The 25,029-nt window shown below is 38.0% G+C and overlaps 1 protein-coding gene and 1 long non-coding RNA gene across 5 annotated transcripts in view; both read right to left on the minus strand.

The window, feature by feature from the left end:
* Positions 1 to 2,089: 2,089 nt before the first annotated feature.
* On the minus strand, positions 2,090 to 11,415 carry LOC108890535 (uncharacterized). Its single transcript, XR_007815024.1, has 9 exons — positions 11,392 to 11,415; positions 11,095 to 11,156; positions 10,077 to 10,525; positions 9,055 to 9,503; positions 7,806 to 8,481; positions 6,893 to 7,341; positions 5,871 to 6,319; positions 2,474 to 3,149; positions 2,090 to 2,204 (listed from the first exon to the last, which is right to left on the minus strand). It is a non-coding gene; the product is annotated as an uncharacterized LOC108890535 (long non-coding RNA).
* Positions 11,416 to 12,730: 1,315 nt separating this feature from the next.
* Positions 12,731 to 25,029, minus strand: part of ptpro (protein tyrosine phosphatase receptor type O) — a 40,817-nt gene continuing 28,518 nt past the window's right edge. For 2 of the 4 annotated variants that reach the window (XM_018687429.2, XM_018687426.2), the window contains 10 exons: positions 23,690 to 23,725; positions 22,889 to 22,970; positions 21,840 to 21,930; positions 21,437 to 21,513; positions 20,430 to 20,564; positions 19,651 to 19,773; positions 19,145 to 19,299; positions 18,719 to 18,854; positions 17,674 to 17,794; positions 12,731 to 17,161 (listed from right to left, as the gene is read on the minus strand). In XM_018687429.2, the coding sequence (XP_018542945.1) occupies positions 17,693 to 17,794; positions 18,719 to 18,854; positions 19,145 to 19,299; positions 19,651 to 19,773; positions 20,430 to 20,564; positions 21,437 to 21,513; positions 21,840 to 21,930; positions 22,889 to 22,970; positions 23,690 to 23,725 (937 nt within the window). In that variant the 3' untranslated portion in view covers positions 12,731 to 17,161; positions 17,674 to 17,692. The remainder of the gene's footprint in view (positions 17,162 to 17,673; positions 17,795 to 18,718; positions 18,855 to 19,144; positions 19,300 to 19,650; positions 19,774 to 20,429; positions 20,565 to 21,436; positions 21,514 to 21,839; positions 21,931 to 22,888; positions 22,971 to 23,689; positions 23,726 to 25,029) is intronic. The other 2 variants (XM_018687427.2, XM_018687430.2) reach the window with 1 other exon arrangement.

The following is a 25,029-nucleotide window of genomic DNA, read 5'->3' on the forward strand; positions in this document are numbered from 1 at the left end:
TTGATGCTATACTGTACTATGACATTTTTGTGGTGTTTTTTGACCCCTTACTATACTATGACATTTTTTTGACCATTTTTGACCCCATACTACACTACAACATTTTTTGACCATTTTTTGATGCCATACTATATTATGACATTTTTGACCATTCTTGATGCCATACTTTATTATGACATTTTTTGACCATTTCTGACGCCTTACTATACTGTGACATTTTTTGATGTTTTTTGACACCATACTATACTATGACATTTTTTGATGTTTTTTGACGCCATACTATACTATGACATTTTTGACCATTTTTGACACCATACAATACTATGACATTTTTTGACCATTTTTGACGCCTTACTATACTATGAATTATTTTGACCATTTTTGACGCTGTATTGTAGTCTGAAATTTCGTAACTGTTTTTGACGCCTTACAACACTTTGACATTTTTGGACATTTTTTGGACATCTTACTCTACCATGGCATTTTTATAACAATTTTGACGCCATACTATACTATGACATTTTTGGAAATTTTTTGACACCTTGTTGTATGTGTTGGCCCTGTGATGGAGTGGCAATCCGTACAGGGTGTACCCTGAATCTTGACCAATAACTGCTAGGACACGCTGTGGCCCCACCCCCCTGCCTCCGTGACCCTTAACAGATAAGGGGTAAAGATAATGAATGAACTGCTTTTGACGCTTACTGTACTGACATTTTTGGACCGTTTTGGATGCCTTACTATACTTTGACATTTTCTGATGGTTTTTGATTCCTTATTATACTATGACATTTTTTGATGCCTTACTATACTATGATGTTTTAACTGTTTTGGTGACGTCGTTTTTACATTCCTGATATTTTACTATGTTATGTCTTTTTTGTGATGCACTACTACACTTTGACATTTTCACCTTCATGTTAGATTACTATTACTTATGCGTCACTTACTTACTTATTTACTTTATTTACTTATATTGATGATTACTTTGAGTATAACCTTGGATATTAGATTACTTTTACAATTACTTTTATAACATATTTTTTCTAAATTTACAGATAACCTTTAGTGATGCAAACTACATTTAACTACTGCAAACTTCTTATGTAGTACAGATAACTATTACATCTATCTTCTTATATTACTAGTTACTTCATTATTTCATTAATTTCAGTAATTACATTACTTTTATTCATACGGATTACTAAAACATTTTTTTATGTTGCAAATTACATCTATTATTACACTTTTTTGATGTTCTGTTACATGTTTTTTGCTTCAGTCTGAGTTGAGAGACAATCCAAGTGTCTTTTTTTTCATCATATTTTTTATAACTGAATAAGTTGTTTGTTGATATGAAGTTTCAGAAATATTGCACTGATCTTTATTTATAGAAATAAAAATATTTTCTTACTTTCACCATTGGTGGATCCTGTTGTTTCCGTGAATTCTGTTGAAACACATTGAACATTTGTTTAAAACCAGGTCTTTCCAAACACATTCATTAAAAATAAGTACTACAAACAAGGTATAACTGGTCAATATCTTTCCAATACCTAACAGTAACAGTCAGTTTATCCTTAAATTCATCCTTTTCTTTGATCTGTTATTATAAGAACTAAACTTCGCTAAAGGGTTAAATCTATTTTTTGACAAATAATGTGTTATTCAGAATGAAGATCAAATACTGAACATAAAGAGTTCAATGTCAATGCTCTGTGTGGGACAATTGATGTAAAGCTGTGTGTGTTTTACCTGGAGGCCTCTGTCCTGGTCTCAAAGAACTCCTTCATTGTACGAACACTCTCTGTGATCGTGGACTACGTCTCTGTGACCGCGGACAATGTCTCTGAGATTATGGACAAAGTCTCTGTGATCATGGACAATGTCTTTATGATCGTGGACGATGTCTCTGAGATCATAGACGTTGTCTCTGTGATCATTGACAAATGTTTCCATGATCGCGGTCATGCCGTCGAATCGAGGAACCACAGTGTCACTACCGACTCTTGCGCAGAGCTCTGCGAAGCATGGGACAATGTCTCTGATCATGGACAACGTCTCTCTCGTCTTTGACAAGGTCTCTGCAATCGTGGACAATGTCTCTGATCGTGGACGATGTCTCCCTCATCCTCAACAATGCCTCTCCGATCATGGACCATGTCTCTGCGATTGTGGACGATGTTGAGACGAAGTGGTGACACCTGGAGGAAATCAAAGAGAAACATACAAAGGAAAATGATCAATACTCTACTACCTGTTCCTCATCAACAGTTTAACCATAAACCACAGAGATATTCATCATTACAGCTGAAACAGAACATTTAACAAACAACTCACTCCAATAGTTTATTTGTAGAATTGATACTGTTTTGTATGGTGTAGTCTAGTATGTCTAGCACATACACATAATTAAGAATTTCTCATGATGTACACTCAAACTGAAGTTGATGTAAAGCTGTCTGGGTTTTACCTGGAGGCCTCTGTCCTGGTCTCAAAGAACTCCTTCATTGCACAAAGACTCTGTGATCGTGGACTACGTCTCTGTGATCGCGGACAATGTCTCTGAGATTATGGACAATGTCTCTGCGATCGTCGACAATGTCTCTATGAACGCCAGCAGTGCCGACTTATCGGGGACCAAGTCACCACGAGTCATGGACAATGTCTCTGATCGTGAACAATGTCTCCCTCATCCTCAACAATGTCTCTCCGATCGTGGACCATGTCTCTGCGATCGTGGACGACATCTCAGCGATTGTGGACTACGTCTCTGTGACCGCGGACAATGTCTCTGAGATTATGGACAATGTCTCTGCGACCATGGGCAATGTCTTTGGGATCGTGGACGATGTCTCTGAGATCATAGACGGTGTCTCTGTGATCATTGACAAATGTTTCCATGATCGCGGTCATGCCGTCGAATCGAGGAACCACAGTGTCACTACCGACTCTTGCGCAGAGCTCTGCGAAGCATGGGACAATGTCTCTGATCATGGACAACGTCTCTCTCGTCTTTGACAAGGTCTCTGCGATCGTGGACAATGTCTCTGATCGTGGACAATGTCTCCCTCATCCTCAACAATGTCTCTCCGATCGTGGACCATGTCTCTGCAATCGTGGACGATATGTGGACGAAGTGGTGACACCTGGAGGAAATCAAAGAGAAACATACAAAGGAAAATGATCAATACACGACTTCCTATTTCTCTTCAACAGTTTAACCATGAAAACACACAGAAATATTCAACATTACAGCTGAAACAGAACATCTGATGGTTTTACATGCCTTAGTATAATAACATTTTTATGCCTTACTATACAATGACATTTTTGATAGGGTACTGTTGATCTCTTACTATAACATGACATTTTTACTTCTTTTTTGGATTACAATTAATTCTGCATTGCTTTTATATTACAGAATTACTGTTACCACTAATATTAGGTTATTCTTAACATTACATATTTTTTTGTTACATATTACTTCTAAATTTACAGTTAACTTTTATTGTTGTAAACTACATCTAGTAACACAGTACTTTGACTATCTTACTTCTAATATTGCTAATTACTTATACAGTACTTCTATTAGTACAAATTATTTAGAGATCATTTTTATAGGGTAGATTACTTCTATTTAATTAGACTTTTCTAATATACTGAGTACTGAATATAAGTAATTTAAGGCCAGTGCTCTGTGTTGGACATTTGATGTAAAGCTGTTTGTGAATTACCTGGAGGCCTCTGTCCTGGTCTCAAAGAACTCCTTCATTGCACAAAGACTCTGTGATCGTGGACTACGTCTCTGTGATCGCGGACAATGTCTCTGAGATTATGGACAATGTCTCTGCGATCGTCGACAATGTCTCTATGAACGCCAGCAGTGCCGACTTATCGGGGACCGAGTCACCACGAGTCATGGACAATGTCTCTGATCGTGAACAATGTCTCCCTCATCCTCAACAATGTCTCTCCGATCGTGGACCATGTCTCTGCAATCGTGGACGATATGTGGACGAAGTAGTGACACCTGGAGGAAATCAAAGAGAAACATACAAAGGAAAATGATCAATACACGACTTCCTATTTCTCTTCAACAGTTTAACCATGAAAACACACAGAAATATTCAACATTACAGCTGAAACAGAACATCTGATGGTTTTACATGCCTTAGTATAATAACATTTTTATGCCTTACTATACAATGACATTTTTGATAGGGTACTGTTGATCTCTTACTATAACATGACATTTTTACTTCTTTTTTGGATTACAATTAATTCTGCATTGCTTTTATATTACAGAATTACTGTTACCACTAATATTAGATTATTCTTAACATTACATATTTTTTTGTTACATATTACTTCTAAATTTACAGTTAACTTTTATTGTTGTAAACTACATCTAGTAACACAGTACTTTGACTATCTTACTTCTAATATTGCTAATTACTTATACAGTACTTCTATTAGTACAAATTATTTAGAGATCATTTTTATAGGGTAGGTTACTTCTATTTAATTAGACTTTTCTAATATACTGAGTACTGAATATAAGTAATTTAAGGCCAGTGCTCTGTGTGGGACAGTTGATGTAAAGCTGTCTGGGTTTTACCTGGAGGCCTCTGTCCTGGTCTCAAAGAACTCCTTCATTGCACAAAGACTCTGTGATCGTGGACTACGTCTCTGTGATCGCGGACAATGTCTCTGAGATTATGGACAATGTCTCTGCGATCGTCGACAATGTCTCTATGAACGCCAGCAGTGCCGACTTATCGGGGACCGAGTCACCACGAGTCATGGACAATGTCTCTGATCGTGAACAATGTCTCCCTCATCCTCAACAATGTCTCTCCGATCGTGGACCATGTCTCTGCGATCGTGGACGACATCTCAGCGATTGTGGACTACGTCTCTGTGACCGCGGACAATGTCTCTGAGATTATGGACAATGTCTCTGCGACCATGGGCAATGTCTTTGGGATCGTGGACGATGTCTCTGAGATCATAGACGGTGTCTCTGTGATCATTGACAAATGTTTCCATGATCGCGGTCATGCCGTCGAATCGAGGAACCACAGTGTCACTACCGACTCTTGCGCAGAGCTCTGCGAAGCATGGGACAATGTCTCTGATCATGGACAACGTCTCTCTCATCTTTGACAAGGTCTCTGCGATCGTGGACAATGTCTCTGATCGTGGACAATGTCTCCCTCATCCTCAACAATGTCTCTCCGATCGTGGACCATGTCTCTGCAATCGTGGACGATGTTGAGACGAAGTGGTGACACCTGGAGGAAATCAAAGAGAAACATACAAAGGAAAATGATCAATACTCTACTACCTGTTCCTCATCAACAGTTTAACCATGAAAACACACAGAAATATTCAACATTACAGCTGAAACACAACACTTAACAAATAATTTTTGACACCTTACTGTACTGTGGCGTTTTTTTGACATTTTTGACCACATATTATACTAGGACATTTTTGATGCCCCAATATAATGTGACATTTTTACTTCAATTTGGATTACTATTACTTCTGCATTGCATTTACATATTATTCATTCTGTTTCCTCTAACATTAGAATACTTTTACCATTATATATTACTTCTAAATTTACAGATAATGCTTCCTGTTGCAAACTACATCTAGTAACAGATTACTTTCACTATTAAATGTTACATCTGATATTGCTAATTAGTTTTACATTACTTATACAGATTACCTATACATTATCTTTATATTGCAGATTACGTCTATTATTACACTTTTCTGATAAACTGAATACTGAACATAAACAGTTTAATGTCAGTGCTCTGTGTTGGACAGTTGATGTAAAGCTGTGTGTGTTTTACCTGGAGGCCTCTGTCCTGGTCTCAAAGAACTCCTTCATTGTACGAACACTCTCTGTGATCGTGGACTACGTCTCTGTGACCGCGGACAATGTCTCTGAGATTATGGACAAAGTCTCTGTGATCATGGACAATGTCTTTATGATCGTGGACGATGTCTCTGAGATCATAGACGGTGTCTCTGTGATCATTGACAAATGTTTCCATGATCGCGGTCATGCCGTCGAATCGAGGAACCACAGTGTCACTACCGACTCTTGCGCAGAGCTCTGCGAAGCATGGGACAATGTCTCTGATCATGGACAACGTCTCTCTCGTCTTTGACAAGGTCTCTGCGATCGTGGACAATGTCTCTGATCGTGGACGATGTCTCCCTCATCCTCAACAATGCCTCTCCGATCATGGACCATGTCTCTGCGATCGTGGACGATGTTGAGACGAAGTGGTGACACCTGGAGGAAATCAAAGAGAAACATACAAAGGAAAATGATCAATACTCTACTACCTGTTCCTCATCAACAGTTTAACCATGAAAACACACAGAAATATTCAACATTACAGCTGAAACACAACACTTAACAAATAATTTTTGACACCTTACTGTACTGTGGCGTTTTTTTGACATTTTTGACCACATATTATACTAGGACATTTTTGATGCCCCAATATAATGTGACATTTTTACTTCAATTTGGATTACTATTACTTCTGCATTGCATTTACATATTATTCATTCTGTTTCCTCTAACATTAGAATACTTTTACCATTATATATTACTTCTAAATTTACAGATAATGCTTCCTGTTGCAAACTACATCTAGTAACAGATTACTTTCACTATTAAATGTTACATCTGATATTGCTAATTAGTTTTACATTACTTATACAGATTACCTATACATTATCTTTATATTGCAGATTACGTCTATTATTACACTTTTCTGATAAACTGAATACTGAACATAAACAGTTTAATGTCAGTGCTCTGTGTTGGACAGCTGATGTAAAGCTGTGTGTGTTTTACCTGGAGGCCTCTGTCCTGGTCTCAAAGAACTCCTTCATTGTACGAACACTCTCTGTGATCGTGGACTACGTCTCTGTGACCGCGGACAATGTCTCTGAGATTATGGACAAAGTCTCTGTGATCATGGACAATGTCTTTATGATCGTGGACGATGTCTCTGAGATCATAGACGGTGTCTCTGTGATCATTGACAAATGTTTCCATGATCGCGGTCATGCCGTCGAATCGAGGAACCACAGTGTCACTACCGACTCTTGCGCAGAGCTCTGCGAAGCATGGGACAATGTCTCTGATCATGGACAACGTCTCTCTCGTCTTTGACAAGGTCTCTGCGATCGTGGACAATGTCTCTGATCGTGGACGATGTCTCCCTCATCCTCAACAATGCCTCTCCGATCATGGACCATGTCTCTGCGATCGTGGACGATGTTGAGACGAAGTGGTGACACCTGGAGGAAATCAAAGAGAAACATACAAAGGAAAATGATCAATACTCTACTACCTGTTCCTCATCAACAGTTTAACCATAAACCACAGAGATATTCATCATTACAGCTGAAACAGAACATTTAACAAACAACTCACTCCAATAGTTTATTTGTAGAATTGATACTGTTTTGTATGGTGTAGTCTAGTATGTCTAGCACATACACATAATTAAGAATTTCTCATGATGTACACTCAAACTGAAGTTCAATCACATTTTGACTAATCCTGAACAATAACAATCTGAGACAGAAATTTTTGCATTTGTTGAACTCAATTTGTTCAATTTCACCAAAGATAAAACACTGACAACTACTATTTTTTTGCTCTGAGCAATTACAGTTGGTACTTCTCTCAGACATGATTGATCAGTTCTTATTCTATTCAGTAGTGTGGGACAGTTGATGTAAAGCTGTCTGGGTTTTACCTGGAGGCCTCTGTCCTGGTCTCAAAGAACTCCTTCATTGCACAAAGACTCTGTGATCGTGGACTACGTCTCTGTGATCGCGGACAATGTCTCTGAGATTATGGACAATGTCTCTGCGATCGTCGACAATGTCTCTATGAACGCCAGCAGTGCCGACTTATCGGGGACCAAGTCACCACGAGTCATGGACAATGTCTCTGATCGTGAACAATGTCTCCCTCATCCTCAACAATGTCTCTCCGATCGTGGACCATGTCTCTGCGATCGTGGACGACATCTCAGCGATTGTGGACTACGTCTCTGTGACCGCGGACAATGTCTCTGAGATTATGGACAAAGTCTCTGTGATCATGGACAATGTCTTTATGATCGTGGACGATGTCTCTGAGATCATAGACGGTGTCTCTGTGATCATTGACAAATGTTTCCATGATCGCGGTCATGCCGTCGAATCGAGGAACCACAGTGTCACTACCGACTCTTGCGCAGAGCTCTGCGAAGCATGGGACAATGTCTCTGATCATGGACAACGTCTCTCTCGTCTTTGACAAGGTCTCTGCGATCGTGGACAATGTCTCTGATCGTGGACGATGTCTCCCTCATCCTCAACAATGCCTCTCCGATCATGGACCATGTCTCTGCGATCGTGGACGATGTTGAGACGAAGTGGTGACACCTGGAGGAAATCAAAGAGAAACATACAAAGGAAAATGATCAATACTCTACTACCTGTTCCTCATCAACAGTTTAACCATGAAAACACACAGAAATATTCAACATTACAGCTGAAACACAACACTTAACAAATAATTTTTGACACCTTACTGTACTGTGGCGTTTTTTTGACATTTTTGACCACATATTATACTAGGACATTTTTGATGCCCCAATATAATGTGACATTTTTACTTCAATTTGGATTACTATTACTTCTGCATTGCATTTACATATTATTCATTCTGTTTCCTCTAACATTAGAATACTTTTACCATTATATATTACTTCTAAATTTACAGATAATGCTTCCTGTTGCAAACTACATCTAGTAACAGATTACTTTCACTATTAAATGTTACATCTGATATTGCTAATTAGTTTTACATTACTTATACAGATTACCTATACATTATCTTTATATTGCAGATTACGTCTATTATTACACTTTTCTGATAAACTGAATACTGAACATAAACAGTTTAATGTCAGTGCTCTGTGTTGGACAGTTGATGTAAAGCTGTGTGTGTTTTACCTGGAGGCCTCTGTCCTGGTCTCAAAGAACTCCTTCATTGTACGAACACTCTCTGTGATCGTGGACTACGTCTCTGTGACCGCGGACAATGTCTCTGAGATTATGGACAAAGTCTCTGTGATCATGGACAATGTCTTTATGATCGTGGACGATGTCTCTGAGATCATAGACGGTGTCTCTGTGATCATTGACAAATGTTTCCATGATCGCGGTCATGCCGTCGAATCGAGGAACCACAGTGTCACTACCGACTCTTGCGCAGAGCTCTGCGAAGCATGGGACAATGTCTCTGATCATGGACAACGTCTCTCTCGTCTTTGACAAGGTCTCTGCGATCGTGGACAATGTCTCTGATCGTGGACGATGTCTCCCTCATCCTCAACAATGCCTCTCCGATCATGGACCATGTCTCTGCGATCGTGGACGATGTTGAGACGAAGTGGTGACACCTGGAGGAAATCAAAGAGAAACATACAAAGGAAAATGATCAATACTCTACTACCTGTTCCTCATCAACAGTTTAACCATGAAAACACACAGAAATATTCAACATTACAGCTGAAACACAACACTTAACAAATAATTTTTGACACCTTACTGTACTGTGGCGTTTTTTTGACATTTTTGACCACATATTATACTAGGACATTTTTGATGCCCCAATATAATGTGACATTTTTACTTCAATTTGGATTACTATTACTTCTGCATTGCATTTACATATTATTCATTCTGTTTCCTCTAACATTAGAATACTTTTACCATTATATATTACTTCTAAATTTACAGATAATGCTTCCTGTTGCAAACTACATCTAGTAACAGATTACTTTCACTATTAAATGTTACATCTGATATTGCTAATTAGTTTTACATTACTTATACAGATTACCTATACATTATCTTTATATTGCAGATTACGTCTATTATTACACTTTTCTGATAAACTGAATACTGAACATAAACAGTTTAATGTCAGTGCTCTGTGTTGGACAGCTGATGTAAAGCTGTGTGTGTTTTACCTGGAGGCCTCTGTCCTGGTCTCAAAGAACTCCTTCATTGTACGAACACTCTCTGTGATCGTGGACTACGTCTCTGTGACCGCGGACAATGTCTCTGAGATTATGGACAAAGTCTCTGTGATCATGGACAATGTCTTTATGATCGTGGACGATGTCTCTGAGATCATAGACGGTGTCTCTGTGATCATTGACAAATGTTTCCATGATCGCGGTCATGCCGTCGAATCGAGGAACCACAGTGTCACTACCGACTCTTGCGCAGAGCTCTGCGAAGCATGGGACAATGTCTCTGATCATGGACAACGTCTCTCTCGTCTTTGACAAGGTCTCTGCGATCGTGGACAATGTCTCTGATCGTGGACGATGTCTCCCTCATCCTCAACAATGCCTCTCCGATCATGGACCATGTCTCTGCGATCGTGGACGATGTTGAGACGAAGTGGTGACACCTGGAGGAAATCAAAGAGAAACATACAAAGGAAAATGATCAATACTCTACTACCTGTTCCTCATCAACAGTTTAACCATGAAAACACACAGAAATATTCATCATTACAGCTGAAACAGAACATTTAACAAACAACTCACTCCAATAGTTTATTTGTAGAATTGATACTGTTTTGTATGGTGTAGTCTAGTATGTCTAGCACATACACATAATTAAGAATTTCTCATGATGTACACTCAAACTGAAGTTCAATCACATTTTGACTAATCCTGAACAATAACAATCTGAGACAGAAATTTTTGCATTTGTTGAACTCAATTTGTTCAATTTCACCAAAGATAAAACACTGACAACTACTATTTTTTTGCTCTGAGCAATTACAGTTGGTACTTCTCTCAGACATGATTGATCAGTTCTTATTCTATTCAGTAGTAAATTCATTAAATACAATGTCTGAGCTGGGATTAATCCTGTGACACTAAACAAAAAACCTGAAAGTAACTGCTGACATTAATATTTCAGCTCATTAACACTTATCTTTCAGACTGGGTAAATGTTTTGGACACATACCTGTTGGTCTGTAAAGTGATGTTGGTGTCTCTGTCCAAGCTGCAGCAGCTGAACAAGTTGACCTGGAAAACACAAGTACAACACCTGAAACACCGATTAACTAACTAATACAAAACAAAATGGAAACTTTTTACCACTAAAACCCACACAGTGAAAACTAAACACCAAAGCCTCGAAAATTATAAATAAAACTTGACTGACCTAAAAGAGAATATTAAAAACATCTGAAAGAATAATTTTGACTTTAAAAGCTTAAATGTTGGTGTAATGATTTCTAATTATAATCTCAGCTCAGACATTGTGGAGGGGCACGGAGTCAAAATGTAGTTTTCAAGCCTTTACCACTGAACTGAGCTCAATCAAACATCAGGTCCAAACAAACTAATGACTGGATATTAATCATTACAGATGAACCAGAACATTCCCCAAACATTACAGGAGTGTTTCAGAAAATGGGCTGTTTCCTGTCACATGACAAGAAAAATCATCACATCCTGAAGAACCAACAACAAAGGAACTAAAATGTTTGAGGCTCAAGCTTGTGGAGGAGCACAGAGTTAAAGTTTAGTTTTCAAGCTTGAATTTAACATATAACTGAGCTCAATCAAGTATTAAGACACCACAAACAAATTTTCTCATCGTTAACTGTGGATCAATAGATAGCTATGGACAGATTACTGCCACAAATCTACGAAGACAAACAAAAATGCAGAACAAAGAGACGCAGAACAAAGAGACGCAGAACAAAGAAACAAAAATAACCTTAAAGAAATGTAAAAAGATCAGGACACGGAGCTACAGAGATGCAGTGAGACCAACCACATAGAGACAAAGCAGCTGAACATAAAGAGATGTAAAACAGCCAAGTAAAGACGCAATAAGACCACAAACAGACACAATTTGATCACAACGACATGATAATCAGACAGACTAAACAGTTACCACCCTCCACAACTCATGTCAGGGACGCTTTACAGAAACACAATCACACAAATAATAACGACAGCAAAAAGGAAAAGACCCCATCGGCATCACTACAAGATAAGACTAATGCTGACCCGCGCCGCGGCACGATATAAGACACGATATAATACAGAATGACCACAAATAGACACAAAACGATGACAAAGACCGATATAAACAGAGTTAAAATGACCAGGGTGCAACACAGAGTTACAAAGAGATGCAAAATGTTGGTAACGTGACTGTAATCAAATACAACAGGGATTTAAACAGACTATCAAAAGCTCCTTGTGTTTTCACAGTCCACGCTGGTGGTCCACACTGCTAGTGCTAACGCTAGCCGGTAGCTAGTTCGCTCCTTAGCCTTACCTTCGCGCTGCAGGTGTGTTCAGCGTCCAGCTTCACTCGTGTTCGACAAAAAAAGCAGCTCCACAGTTTGTTTTAACATCCAGGCTATTTTGGTGATTAAGTTTCCTCACGGTACCGACAAACCGGGGAAACGGCTCAGACGTTGGTTTAAATCTGTTTTCCGGCTTCGTTACTCCGCCTCTCTGAGGGTCATGACCGATGACGACACACGACGCAGCCAATGAGGACTCACGCAAATCATCTGATACTGTTAGCAACCGCGTCATGCAATGATGAATTTTGAGAAACTGAGACTTGACACGTGTAACTGCAACATTTTATTTTGTTCCAACACACACACACATTAAAACTGTGACAATCTGAGTTCGAGATCATCCCTCAAATTTTAAGTGACACAATGCACAAGAATGGCACCAATGACATACAAGTTTGACTGGACACACACTAAGCAAGAGAAAGAATTGTAGAGGAGTGTACAGTGCTGAGCTTTCGGACATTGTCTGCAGGTTATCTGTCAGTTTTATTTTTCATTTTGTTTTTTTTTTTCTCCTTTTTTTGACAGTTGTACCAAAGTGCGTTTCTCCAGCCACAGACGAGTTCGCTTCGAAAACAGCCAAGTTTCCAAACGTCTGTTGAGCTGTTGACGTCGACGCCGAAGCCGAAAGAAACCGAACCGTTGTAATGATGAGAGAACTTAGCTTCTGGCTCAGGTAATGATGATTCACATACACAACAACTTTTAAAAAACAAACCCCTAAAGCAACATTTCCACAAGAATTACTTTGTAATGACGAGTAGAAACAGAATAGTTAAGCAGTAGTAGTATGTACAGTACATCTGATATCTAATAGTGAAATGTAACCTATTTCAGATCGAGTGGCGACCGAACCTCCGAGGATCCGAGACGGCGAACAGGTAAAGACTTCAGGTGTTTGAATCACAAGGCCACAATGACGAATCATTTTACAAGTCAACACTGAAGTGTCCAATGGCCTTTTTACACACATTCATTCATTTCTTCAATTGTTCTACAAATTTGATACAAGGTGTCCTCAAAATAATGAGAGCAGCAGGTAGACATGATGACAAGATTTGTGAAATCTAAACAATTCTGCAACTATAAAAAAGATTTTAAGGGCAGAATACAGTATTTTAATAATCAGGGATGGTATATCAAATTTTGAGGTGATTTGAAGCTAATACTAGGTTTTGGGTTCTTAACACATATTATCGGGTGTAATCAGTTTAAATGTTTTCACTATATAAACACAATTTTTTAGATCTATTTGATGATTTCTTTAAAAGGTTTACAAAGTAGAAACAAGGTGTGGTGAAAATCAGTTTCCAAAAACAGAAACAAAACAAACAAAAGAATTCCAGCGATTAAACATTTGGGTGTTACAAAATGTTGTGACCATAAAAAAATTTGGGGGGCACTATACAATACTTAAGTATGTGGGAGTGTGTATCAAATTTTAAAAAGAAGACCGTCAGCATGCAATACTAAATTTCAGGTTTATAGTGGATTTTTTACACACATTCTTTAATTTGTTATAAAGTAGATGCATGTCATAAAAAATGTGTAAACTGCAAAGTTTATAAAAATTTTGCCTTAAAAACACATTTTGAAATTTAGAGAAAAAATATTTTAAGAACACAAAACCGTAGCTGGGATGAAGACTTTTCAAACTGTGGCACTATACACGATCTGGAAACATTTTGTAATTTTTACTAGAGTCACAGGTGGAACACATTCAAAATCTGTGCAGCTGTAAAGAGTGCTATCCAAAATTTAATAACAGTTTTTTTGGGGGTGCTATATAATATTTTCAAGAATAAGAATTTTTTAGAGTAAAACAAACAAAAAATGTTACTAGTGATTCTTGCATTATATAGTAACTACATAAAAACTTAATTTTGACACCTTTACTGTGTTTTATTCAGGTAAAAATCTATGGCTCTTTCTTAAGACTAAACAGTGATGTATTAGTTAATAAAAGCAAAATGTAGTTTAATAAAACCTGACTAAAACAAAATAATTTCCTGTAGGAAACTGTATTTGTAAATCAAGGTTTGTTGTGCTGTGAATAAACATCTTTGCACACAAAAAATTTTCTATGAAAAAGTCAAAAAGTAAAAAGCTTGTTTACACTAAGGTGCTGAGTAAATGTTTGTGTCAAAAATTTTATTATTATTTTATTTATTATTAAATTCAAATGGATCCAGTCAGCTAATTTAGGCTGTATACTGCATATATAAATAGAGGGAAATATGTATTATATTGGACCTTTTATCCTGTTCTCTGTGTGAGGAACAGACCATGAAGAAATACTGTCTGCAACCTCTTTTCCGCGCTCTTATTTTGATGACACCCTGTACATCCTGATTCTGATGTGACACTTTGGGTTAAAGGAGGTCGACCACTCTCATCTGTTCAGTAGACATTCTCTACAGTCATCAAGGAAGTGAGAAAAGTGGATTTTTCTTTTGCCCTTCAAGTCGAATCTTCAGTAGAAAGATGAAAAATTATGAAATCATTGTAATTAATGAGCTGATATAACTAGCAAACATGATGCTTCAGAAAATGGCTTCACAACTATTTTCTGTACAGTAGTCATGAGTTCAAGACAGAGATATGAAGAGCTGACCCAAGCCGCGATTAGATGGCCACCAGGGGACGCCAAAACAACAAGTTCTAATGGAGTTTATCTTTATTTAGTCTTTAATATTGCATTCACTGCTTTTGTTATAATGCCTGAAATCTTTAAAGATCCCAAGATCCCACAATTTTTTATTACAACATATTTTGGTATTTTTAGCAGTACAGTACACCAAATTTTGTCACCAGATTCAATGCTTATTTATTGCAAATTTACAGCATGCTGTATAAATGTTATGATAGTAAATTTGAATGCAACACAAAAACATTTTCAATTACAACATAATTGTAAGGTGTGATGTATAAAGTTTGGGATTTGGGTTTATGGGTAAATCTTGCTTGTAAAATAATTTGGGATGAGCTATACCCAAAAGTTTTTGTATAGTAACAAAAATAAAAACAGAAAATGAAAGGCACTATAACAACAGCAGTAAATGTATGTTGGAGTTAACTGTAAACCTTCTTGTACTCGCTGTAGACAGATTAAGTTTGAGTAATATTTGCAGTTTTAATAGTTTGACTTATTGGTTTTTAGTTAAATTATGCTTTGGGTCTTGGGCCGGCTCTGGAGATGTGCTGAACAGATATATTTCTGTCATTTCCCTACTTGAGCAACATGGAGGGAAAGTTGATATCAGGTCTTCATGTAATGTCCCAGTGCTTCTAGCAGTTCAACTATCTAGGTAACAGTGTCTCTTCTATCTTCAGATCCGTTACTGTCAGATATCATCCATTTCTCTGCTGATTGTTGCAGCCGATGAGATCAGAAAAACCTCCACAATAGTCTCAGGTTAATCTACGCCGTTCATTAGAAAGAGCCCACAGTGCACAGGACGGATACGGAGCGACGGGGCTGTACATTTAGTCCTCCGCGGTCAGAAGCAGCAGAAACTCTTCCCTTCTTCAGCCAGCAAGTCGGGCAGCTCCGAGGCCTCAGTGCAAATACAAACTACAGCTCTACAACCACAGTCTCTAGAGTCTAAACTGGCCTCGAACGCGCCGAGCGGCAACGGGACGGTAGTGAGAGGCGTCGGTTCCCTTCCACTGTTGTTGTGCCCTTGAGTTGTTGTGCAGACCCAGCAAACATTCAGACGTTGGATGGGATAAAATAATTGGATGTGTTATAGTTGAGCAGCATTTAGTGAAACTAGGACTGAAATATTCTTCTGATTCTTCTGAAGCTGAATGTTCAAACTTCAGCTAAATTTCTCTAAAAGGTCACGTGAGCTTGAATGTAAATTCTTCACCAGTGTTTGACATTGTTGGCGTCTTCAACCAAGACTGGGACATGATGTTTGGAAAGATATGTTTTTATAATAGTTTTTAGTGATTGATTAAAAAATCGTGACTCGTAAAATTTTGTGCTCATTGTTCGTCCAGACCTTGTCAATCGTCGAATGCTTGCTGGGTTCTCTAAGTGAGTGTTTTCTGTGCAGCTGTCCTGGCAGTTAATCAGCCTCTTAGAGCAGTCGGTGTTTTTAATAATCGACGTGTTAAAGTCCCATGTTCGGTGAGTTGGCAGTGTAACGTTTCAATCTACCGCCTACGACTCCCGGGAGAGCTGCTGCACACTGTCGGAAGGTGAACACTGATGCAGAAAACTAATACTGATGAATGACAGATGAGTTAGGAAGTGGAGGAAGAGGCCGGTGTGCTTGCTGGTTTTTCAGCGACTCCTGAGATTAAAAACATAAATAAAATGAAAAAAACTGCCGACTCAGCTCCACCGACTCGTCGTTTCATGTCGTCTGAACGAGGACGGACACAGTGTAGACATCCAATCAGCGGGCAGAGCTTGTTAAGCTCCTCCCACCCCACGTTGACGTGAATCAGTCCGGTTCAGAGGGCAGGGGTGTGGTTGAACATGTCGGTCAGTCAGTGAAGGCTCCTTAAGGCAGAACTCCATCCCCATGCTTTAACACCAATTCAAACTAAAAACTAGATTTATTTTCCCTCTTTGTGTCGTTGAGATGTTCGGCTGTTTAGTTTTTTTTGATACTGATGATGAAGCTGATCTTCTTCTTCTTCTGCAGAGAATGGATGCCTGAAGCACAGGAGGTTGGGTGTGTTCACAGCCTGAAAGACAAGGAAGAGGGAGGTAAGAGACTCACATCAGGCTCCTGTAACACAAGATGGAGGCGTTTCTGAGCACTGTACAGAAGGAACTGGACCTGGTTCTTGAAGGAACTCAGAGATCATAATGATAATCAGAGACAGTGTTCAGTTGTTACACTTTTGATTGATTAATTAAATAATTGCGAGTGTTTTGGTGAATGAGGAGCAGGTGAGAATATAAAGTTATATAAAGTTCCACAGTTCCAGTTCTTTTACACTAATTTATAACATTTCCAACAACATTTCCGACAGAGTCTGATGACATAATTTACATTAAATCTACAACACAACAAACTTTGCTGAAACATTGTCAACAGTTACCTTCATTTGTACGTGTAGCTTTCCCAAAGAACAAACTAAGACTTCATGTTTTTGTCATTGCATAATTTGACCTATTAAGAGTTTCAATCTAATTCTACCCTGTCCCAGATCTGACCGGTGTGTGTCGGTGTGCTGATGTTGATGTGACTCACGTCTGGAGGAGGCTCCTCATTATGTCTTGCTGGCATTCTCGTAAATGACGTCGGAGGTGATGGACTGTTTCTTCTTCTGCCACATCAACAGGACGCACTGATGGATGAAGACGTACTGTTCCTGCACAGAGGAAACACAGCAGCCGCTCAAACACCAGACACACTCAGTCCTGTCAACCACCTGCAGAAACACTGAAATACGACACAGCTACAAACATACACAACAACTTTTTCATGTTTCAGCCCAGTGGCCTATTAAATGTGAAAAAGTAAAAGGTCAGAGAAACGTCATCTGTCAGCGGCTTCACTTTAAGTCCTCTGTAAACAGATATGAGCAGATTACGTTTCTGTTTTATCACATCTGCATTTTCGCTGTTTCACTTCCCAAAATAACTGAAACCGATTCTGGCCTTTTAGGCAATTTACAGCCCCACAGAAAACCAACAACTACAGCAACAGATAGTGATGTTCATGACCAGGTAACACAGAAAATCAACTCTGTCAGCAAGTTAGCAGTCAGGAACATCATCTACAGACGCCCTGAAAGACAAGTGTCCTCTCTAAGTGTTTGTAGGTGTAATACTCAATTTGGCCACAAGAAGCTGAAGTGCACCAGGAGTGGGACGAATTGAACTGACAACACACTGACATCAGACTCAATCCTGTCTATAAACCAATCACTGACAAGCACAGGGAGAGACAGGACACACAGGTGATGACGACAGGTAAAGTTCATTAGTGGGAAACCAAAACTAATAAATACATGAAGCTTGGTTCAGGTGTGAAAATTATACATCGTTACATCAGAAATGCAAACTTCTAAACTTCTAATACATGGACCTGGTGTTCACAGAGAAATTAAAAATCACCTGGAACAATACATGACTCCTGGTGTAGTATTACACCTGGAAACTGTCAGGGCTCCTGAAATAACCTGATGAGCAGTTCTCTGGTTAATCTGTCCGTCCTGACCACATTTTTGTATCTTGCCCTGAAACTGTTGATTTCTCTGATGTAAAACAGAATCAGGTGAGTCCTTGCTCACCTCAGTCTGGACCATGGACAGACGGTGCGATCTCATCTCAGACACCATGCCCAGGATGTCGGCAAACTCGTGTTCTCTGATGTGCTGCATCAGACGATCCAGAGCGATGAAGGTCCCGGTCCGGCCGACTCCAGCACTGAGGACCACAGACAGAAAACCTCTGCTGCTTTTATCGCACCACAACAGAATATCTGACATAATGGACATTACATCATTTGTCTAATTGCATTTTTATGGCTCTATCAGGATGTGACTCACTGTCTCTGATCTGATCTGTTCAGTAAAGTTTTCTTCAGTCGACTGAGCAAATTAAAAAGAATTATCGATCCAAAAATCTAACCCTGATCAATATATCTTCATCCAAAGGTTTTTAAATTATCTATAGTGATATTGATTTGAATCAGGCCCCTGAGACCCTGTACAGACCTGCAGTGGACTATGATAGGATCTTTGGTCCTGTTGGCCTGCTGACGGACGATGTGGACGAACTGCAGGATGCTCTCGATGGCGTTGACTGTGGGGACGCCGTGATCTGGCCACGAGGTGTAGTTCAGGTGGAGGACGTCCTGAGTCTCGTCGGCCTGCAGGGGGCAGCAGAGAGCACACACATAATGTAATTCTGAGATAACTCATTACTACAAGTCTGTTTTTACAGATACAGTCTACTCTCATCTGTAATTCAAACTCATTATTTTTAGCTCTATTTTGTGGCCTTAAGCAGAACTGCAGCATTGGCCTCTTTTACTTTGTTAGTAATAGTTTGAAAGACAGTGAGTAGAAACACAATGAGGCTGTAAAGATGGACTGGTGAGTAGATGGGTTTTCATGTTAACGTCCCTGACAACCTCCGCCTTCAGCTGCTCAAATAGTTTTAGTCTTAAAAACGACCCCATGAAGGGCTCCGTGCCTCAGGTTGGTTATCTTTTACTCACATATCCAAGTCTGAACTTCCTGATGGTCCACTCTGGAGACTCAGTTTCAGAGAACATCTCCACGCTGATCTCTCCGTACATCACAGGTTCATCTGTGAACGGCCAGTAATGATCGCACTTCACCTGAAAAGACAACACACAGACTCTCACTGCTCTGTGATCAGCAGATACTAAACAAATTCAATCTGTCTGTCAAACAACACAGATAAGCCAATAACTGACTGATTGATTGATCTGACAGGCAGTCACAGTACGGTTTGGAAAAAGGACAATTTGACATAAAAATCACTGAAATTAAACAAAACTTAGCAAATAAACTCTTAATTACAAATGAAGAGGGTTTAAAAACATTAAGTTCTAATAATGACCCCATTTTACAAATTGATGGTTAATATATATTTTTTCTGTTTTCTTTGAGCCTCCGTACGACCTTTTACATTTTTGACGAGTTGATTTTTAAGTAGTTAAATAATATGACTGATGAATTAAAACCATGAAGAAGTCCTCAGTTTGTCCAGAGCAGAATTTTGTTGCACACTCAGCTCTTTCAGTTTTAACTGTGAATGAGTGATGTACTATTTAAACAGCGCAGCCATAAATCTCTTCTCCTGGATGCAGGAGCCATTGTGTGACCTGTATCAGTGTCTGTGAATAGCTCTGAGTGAATAAAGACAGGAAACTCAGCCCTGACGATGACGTACGGCAGAGAAACAGTGACATTGTGAGTGAAAACTGAAGCCATCCTGTTTCCTCTCGGAGAAAATGGAAATGAAACTCACCCTCCGTCGCTCGTTACACTGCGTGAGCATGACGATGATCGGAGATTTCTGCTGCAGAACCATCTTCCAGAAATCGTTACGAGTCTCGGGCAGCGGGCCCTGAGTGGCGATGTACTCTTTAGCATGTTTGTAGCCCTGAACGTCACAGAGACAGAAACACAGTCACTGTCAGAACAACATCAAGTTCACATGAGACCAGAGATTTAAACCTCACAACATTTAAGAGGAACTTCACAGTAAATGTTCTGTGTACAGTTATTTATTGTACTTCCATAACTGTCAGCAGCTCAGGGTTTCCTTTATGTTTTCTACACTGCAACAATAATCATATCCCCTCATGATGATTTCTCTCTGTGCAGCAGTAAATTAAAATGAAAATGTCTAATTTTTCTGTAAACTTCAAAATATAAAACACTACAAATATCTGTTGGCGTTACCAATGCAAATTGTAAATGTTTTTTTTTTTTTTTATTAGAGATAATATTTGCATTTTAAAAGTGTGGACTTTTTGGCCACTACCCACACACACACGTTTTAACATTAAAAACTTTACATAAAGAAAAGCATCTGATAAAAATACAACCTTTTTGCCTTGCCTCTTGTATGTAAAATCAGTTTGTAGATTCAAAGACACATTTCTCCTCTAAACACTTCTATAACTGATCAAATGATCAATACTTCACTGAAAGCCCAAGAAAAGTCTAAAACTTTGGATTCCAGTTTGGGAACCAGTGGACTAAACTATCTGAGGTAGTTAACATGCTGCTGAGGCATCGATGACTAAATGTGGCTGATGATACGTCTGTACTTTTAATTAAGTAGCAGTAGTAGTAGTAGTATTTTTTTTACTTGTAATCAAGTATTTATTGATAATCCTACCTAAGTAAAGACTCTGAGAACTTCTTCCACCTCTCTCAGACTTGTTTAATCTTAAAATGTTTCTGATTAAATAAATACTGACATAGATTACATATGGACAGATGTAATGAATGGACAGGTGCACTCACAGGTATGTAGTTGGCGTTGATGTAGTCTGAACCTTCGTCGTTGTGCATCGAGATCAGTTTCACCCGACTGAAGTCGTCTGGAGAGGATATTTCTACAGTCAGTCAACGTTTCACCACGTTCATCATCAGTTATCTCACCAAACATTCACCTGCCATTATCCAGCTTTTAACTGACTCTGTGCTGAGCTGGAATCTGTGATGTGAATATTTGGACCTTTGACGACATCCTGATCTTTATTTTTACTAACGAACCTCGCAGCTGTCAGACCACTCAAATACGTTTCATAATCACATCTGACTTTTCTGACAGCTGTGAATCGTCTGTGAGCAAGAAGAAATCAATGTTCATTAAATATAGATGTGGATGTTGGTGCGGTGTTTCGCTGCCAGGAAGTGAACTCACATGGGAGGATGTTGGTGTATCTGTTCTTGGGTCTGTTGACGGGCAGGTCGGCTGCATCATGGGACAGATCCAGACCAACACTCTTCAGCTCCTGCAAAACATTTATTAATAATTATTAATGTGAAAAACATCTGCAGGAATAAACCAGGATCGACTTTCTATTATTTTGTATTTGGCAGATTTATTACATCAAGTGGTTTTAAGTCCTTCATATTTATAAATCTAAAGGTCTTTGTCAGCACAGATTAAAGGATAATTCTGGTGTTTTAGAACCTGGTTTTTGTGTGAAAATAATTGATAAGGACAAAAAACTTTAAAATCTGTGCAGTATTGAGCAACAATGTCTGTATACCAGACTCCATTGACAGAAATAGGAATTTTAGTGAGCTAAACACAGGAGCTGCTGGAATACCACTGCCTCCATCTGTTAGTGTGTTTGTGTTACTGTGTGACTTTCAGTGGTGAAGGATGTAATCAGATACTTTACTGAAGAAAAGTACCACACAGTGACACAAACACACTAACAGATGGAGGCAGTGGTATTCCAGCAGCTTCCAGTAAAATTCCTGTTTTTCTCAATGGAATATGGTAGTGATATATAGCGATGTTTCTGGTTAAAGGATCTTACTCTTGAATAAAAACATATATCTCTGTATTGAAATGAATTTATTTGTATTTTAAGATGTGACCAACAGATGGAGTAAGTGGTATTCCAGCAGCTCGTATTCAGAGCCCTCTGTCCATAAATGGGTCTTTAAATAACATTAAACCAATAAAACCATGAATCTTTACAGAGAAACAAACATGGTAGCAACAAATATCAGCTTTACATGCCATACTTTATTTTCCAAAAATGAAATCAAGCTAGCAGGTCTTTTTCTCTGAAAACGGGAACTTTTTAAAGGACCAGTCTGTAAGATTTAGTGACATCTAGTGGTGAGGCTGCAGAATGCAACCAAGTGAATACCCCTCCCTTTAATAATAATAATAACCTTTTGGTGAATGATCAGTCTCGCTGTGTGTTAGTCCAGACATTATACTGAACTCACCTCAAACTGCAGGGAGAACTTGTAGGCTGAGTCTTTGCTCATTTCTTTGAAGTAGGCATCAAAGTCGTCCAGCTGCACCGGGCTGAAGTCATAAAGAAAATATACTTCAATAAATACGAGTGATGCAACATGTTGCTACATTATAAATATGAATCGGACGTATTTATTATCAACAGGGTGATGTTTTAGTTTTTTTTTATATCTACACAGTGAATAGAATATCTGACACATTTACATCTGTACACATGAAACATCAAGATCTAACATTAAATTTCCTCATGAATAGAACCTGTCAGACCTGAAGATCTGTTATTTACCCTTTAAATTCAGAGACTGAGTAAAAGTTGAGATCCATGTGGGAAAAGAAAAATGTCAGATATATTAATTCAATTTTCTTTGCCAAAAGAGTTCAGGAGACTTCATATAAAGATAAAATAATTTGTTCATTTTAACACTTTAAACTTTTAGTTTTATTCTGTTTTTAAACTTGACAGTTTCAATCTCACATCTTAAATTTACATTTATTATCGTCAGATCTATCTGTCCAGACATATTTAATCTCTCTCAGCTTCAGTTTCCTCTCGTCTGAAGGTTAAACTCTCTGCTGTTGGTTCAGTTTCACTTTAATCTGCTGGATTAAACTGTTCAGATGTTCTCTGTTTTCTGGCTGAAGGCTGGTATTAGTGCGATGGCAGCGCACACAAACACACACAAATACACACAGATACACAAAATAAATAAAACCACAGAATGATGAAGCCCACAGACTGAAAGCCACATGTTGTCATTTAGTCTTGTTACCTTGTTAGCTTCCGTTTCTTTAAAGCTGTCTTGCTCCTATAAAATACAAACATGTAAATTTCCTCATGATGATTTCTGACACCGTCCACCAGGAATTAGAAGAAGACTAGACTAGAAGACTAAATTACAAATTACATTACTCTTTATGATACTTATCCTACTCAGCCATTAGGGCTCGACCGATGTGGGTTTTGAAAGCCTTTACTGATTGTGATATGTTTAAATTCTTAATAAAAATTATTTTTTTAGAGATTTCATTTTTCTGATTTCACCACCTTTATTTTGATAATAATGGGGTGATAACGAAGAAAATATATATTTTTATGACTTAATTTGGTGACAAAACAGACCTAAACAAAAATAACAAGTTTTCATAAAAAATTAACTTCAGCTTCATGAACAAACATTACAAAATTTTGTTTAGTTATTTCACATTCAGATGTGATTTATTAAATGTGTATTTAAGTCTATGGCTACCAATAATAAAATGAAATAATTCAATCATATTCAAATTTTAATTTCCATTTATGTGTGCATTACTGTATGAATGAAAAAAATAAGTTATACTTTTTATACTTTATGTACAATTTTAAAATCTAATTTAAAACATTAAAAATTAAAATACAAACGGGACTTTTAAATTCACGTTGGAATAATTCCAATTATTATGGAGAATAAAGTTAAATGTCAAATGGAAAATGGAAAAGGGACGGAGAGAGAAACAGAAAAACAAAAAGATAACATCATATTTTAATCTTGTTTCCTTTTCCATTTAAAACTTCAACTTGTGTTTTTGCATTAAATTTTTTCATTTGCTCATTTACATTTAAGATTATAATATGAAATCTAGTTACATTTATTTTCCATATTTTCATAATATCTGACCTTAACACTTTTTTTATTCTACCATTATGAAGGTGTTTATTTTCAGTACAAATAAACTAAAATTAAGACGTAATTAAATATTGATGCAAAAGCCAACTTCAAAATTTTCTTTTTTATGTTTAGATTTCAAGTTGTTTGCCAGTTTGACAGTGAAAATGTTAAGTCAATTTAATATTCAATCTAATCAGCATTATTGCAGTTTTATGCTTTGGAGGACACAGAAAATTTTTCATCAGTGAAGTTTTAATTTTGACAGAAATTGTAGACTTGCATGAATGAAAATAAACAGTAAAAACAATTTTACATATTAAATAAAATTTCAATGTAATTAAATGATTTAATTTGACTATTGGCAGGTGCAGACTTCCATACCAGGCCAGTATGGAACCCATTCATCGGTCTAACCCCAGAAAACTCAAATATAAAGAATAAAGACATCATGCTCAGGAATTTAT

The sequence above is a fragment of the Lates calcarifer genome, linkage group LG18 (genome assembly GCF_001640805.2).
Source record: "Lates calcarifer isolate ASB-BC8 linkage group LG18, TLL_Latcal_v3, whole genome shotgun sequence".
Lineage (NCBI taxonomy): Eukaryota > Metazoa > Chordata > Actinopteri > Centropomidae > Lates > Lates calcarifer.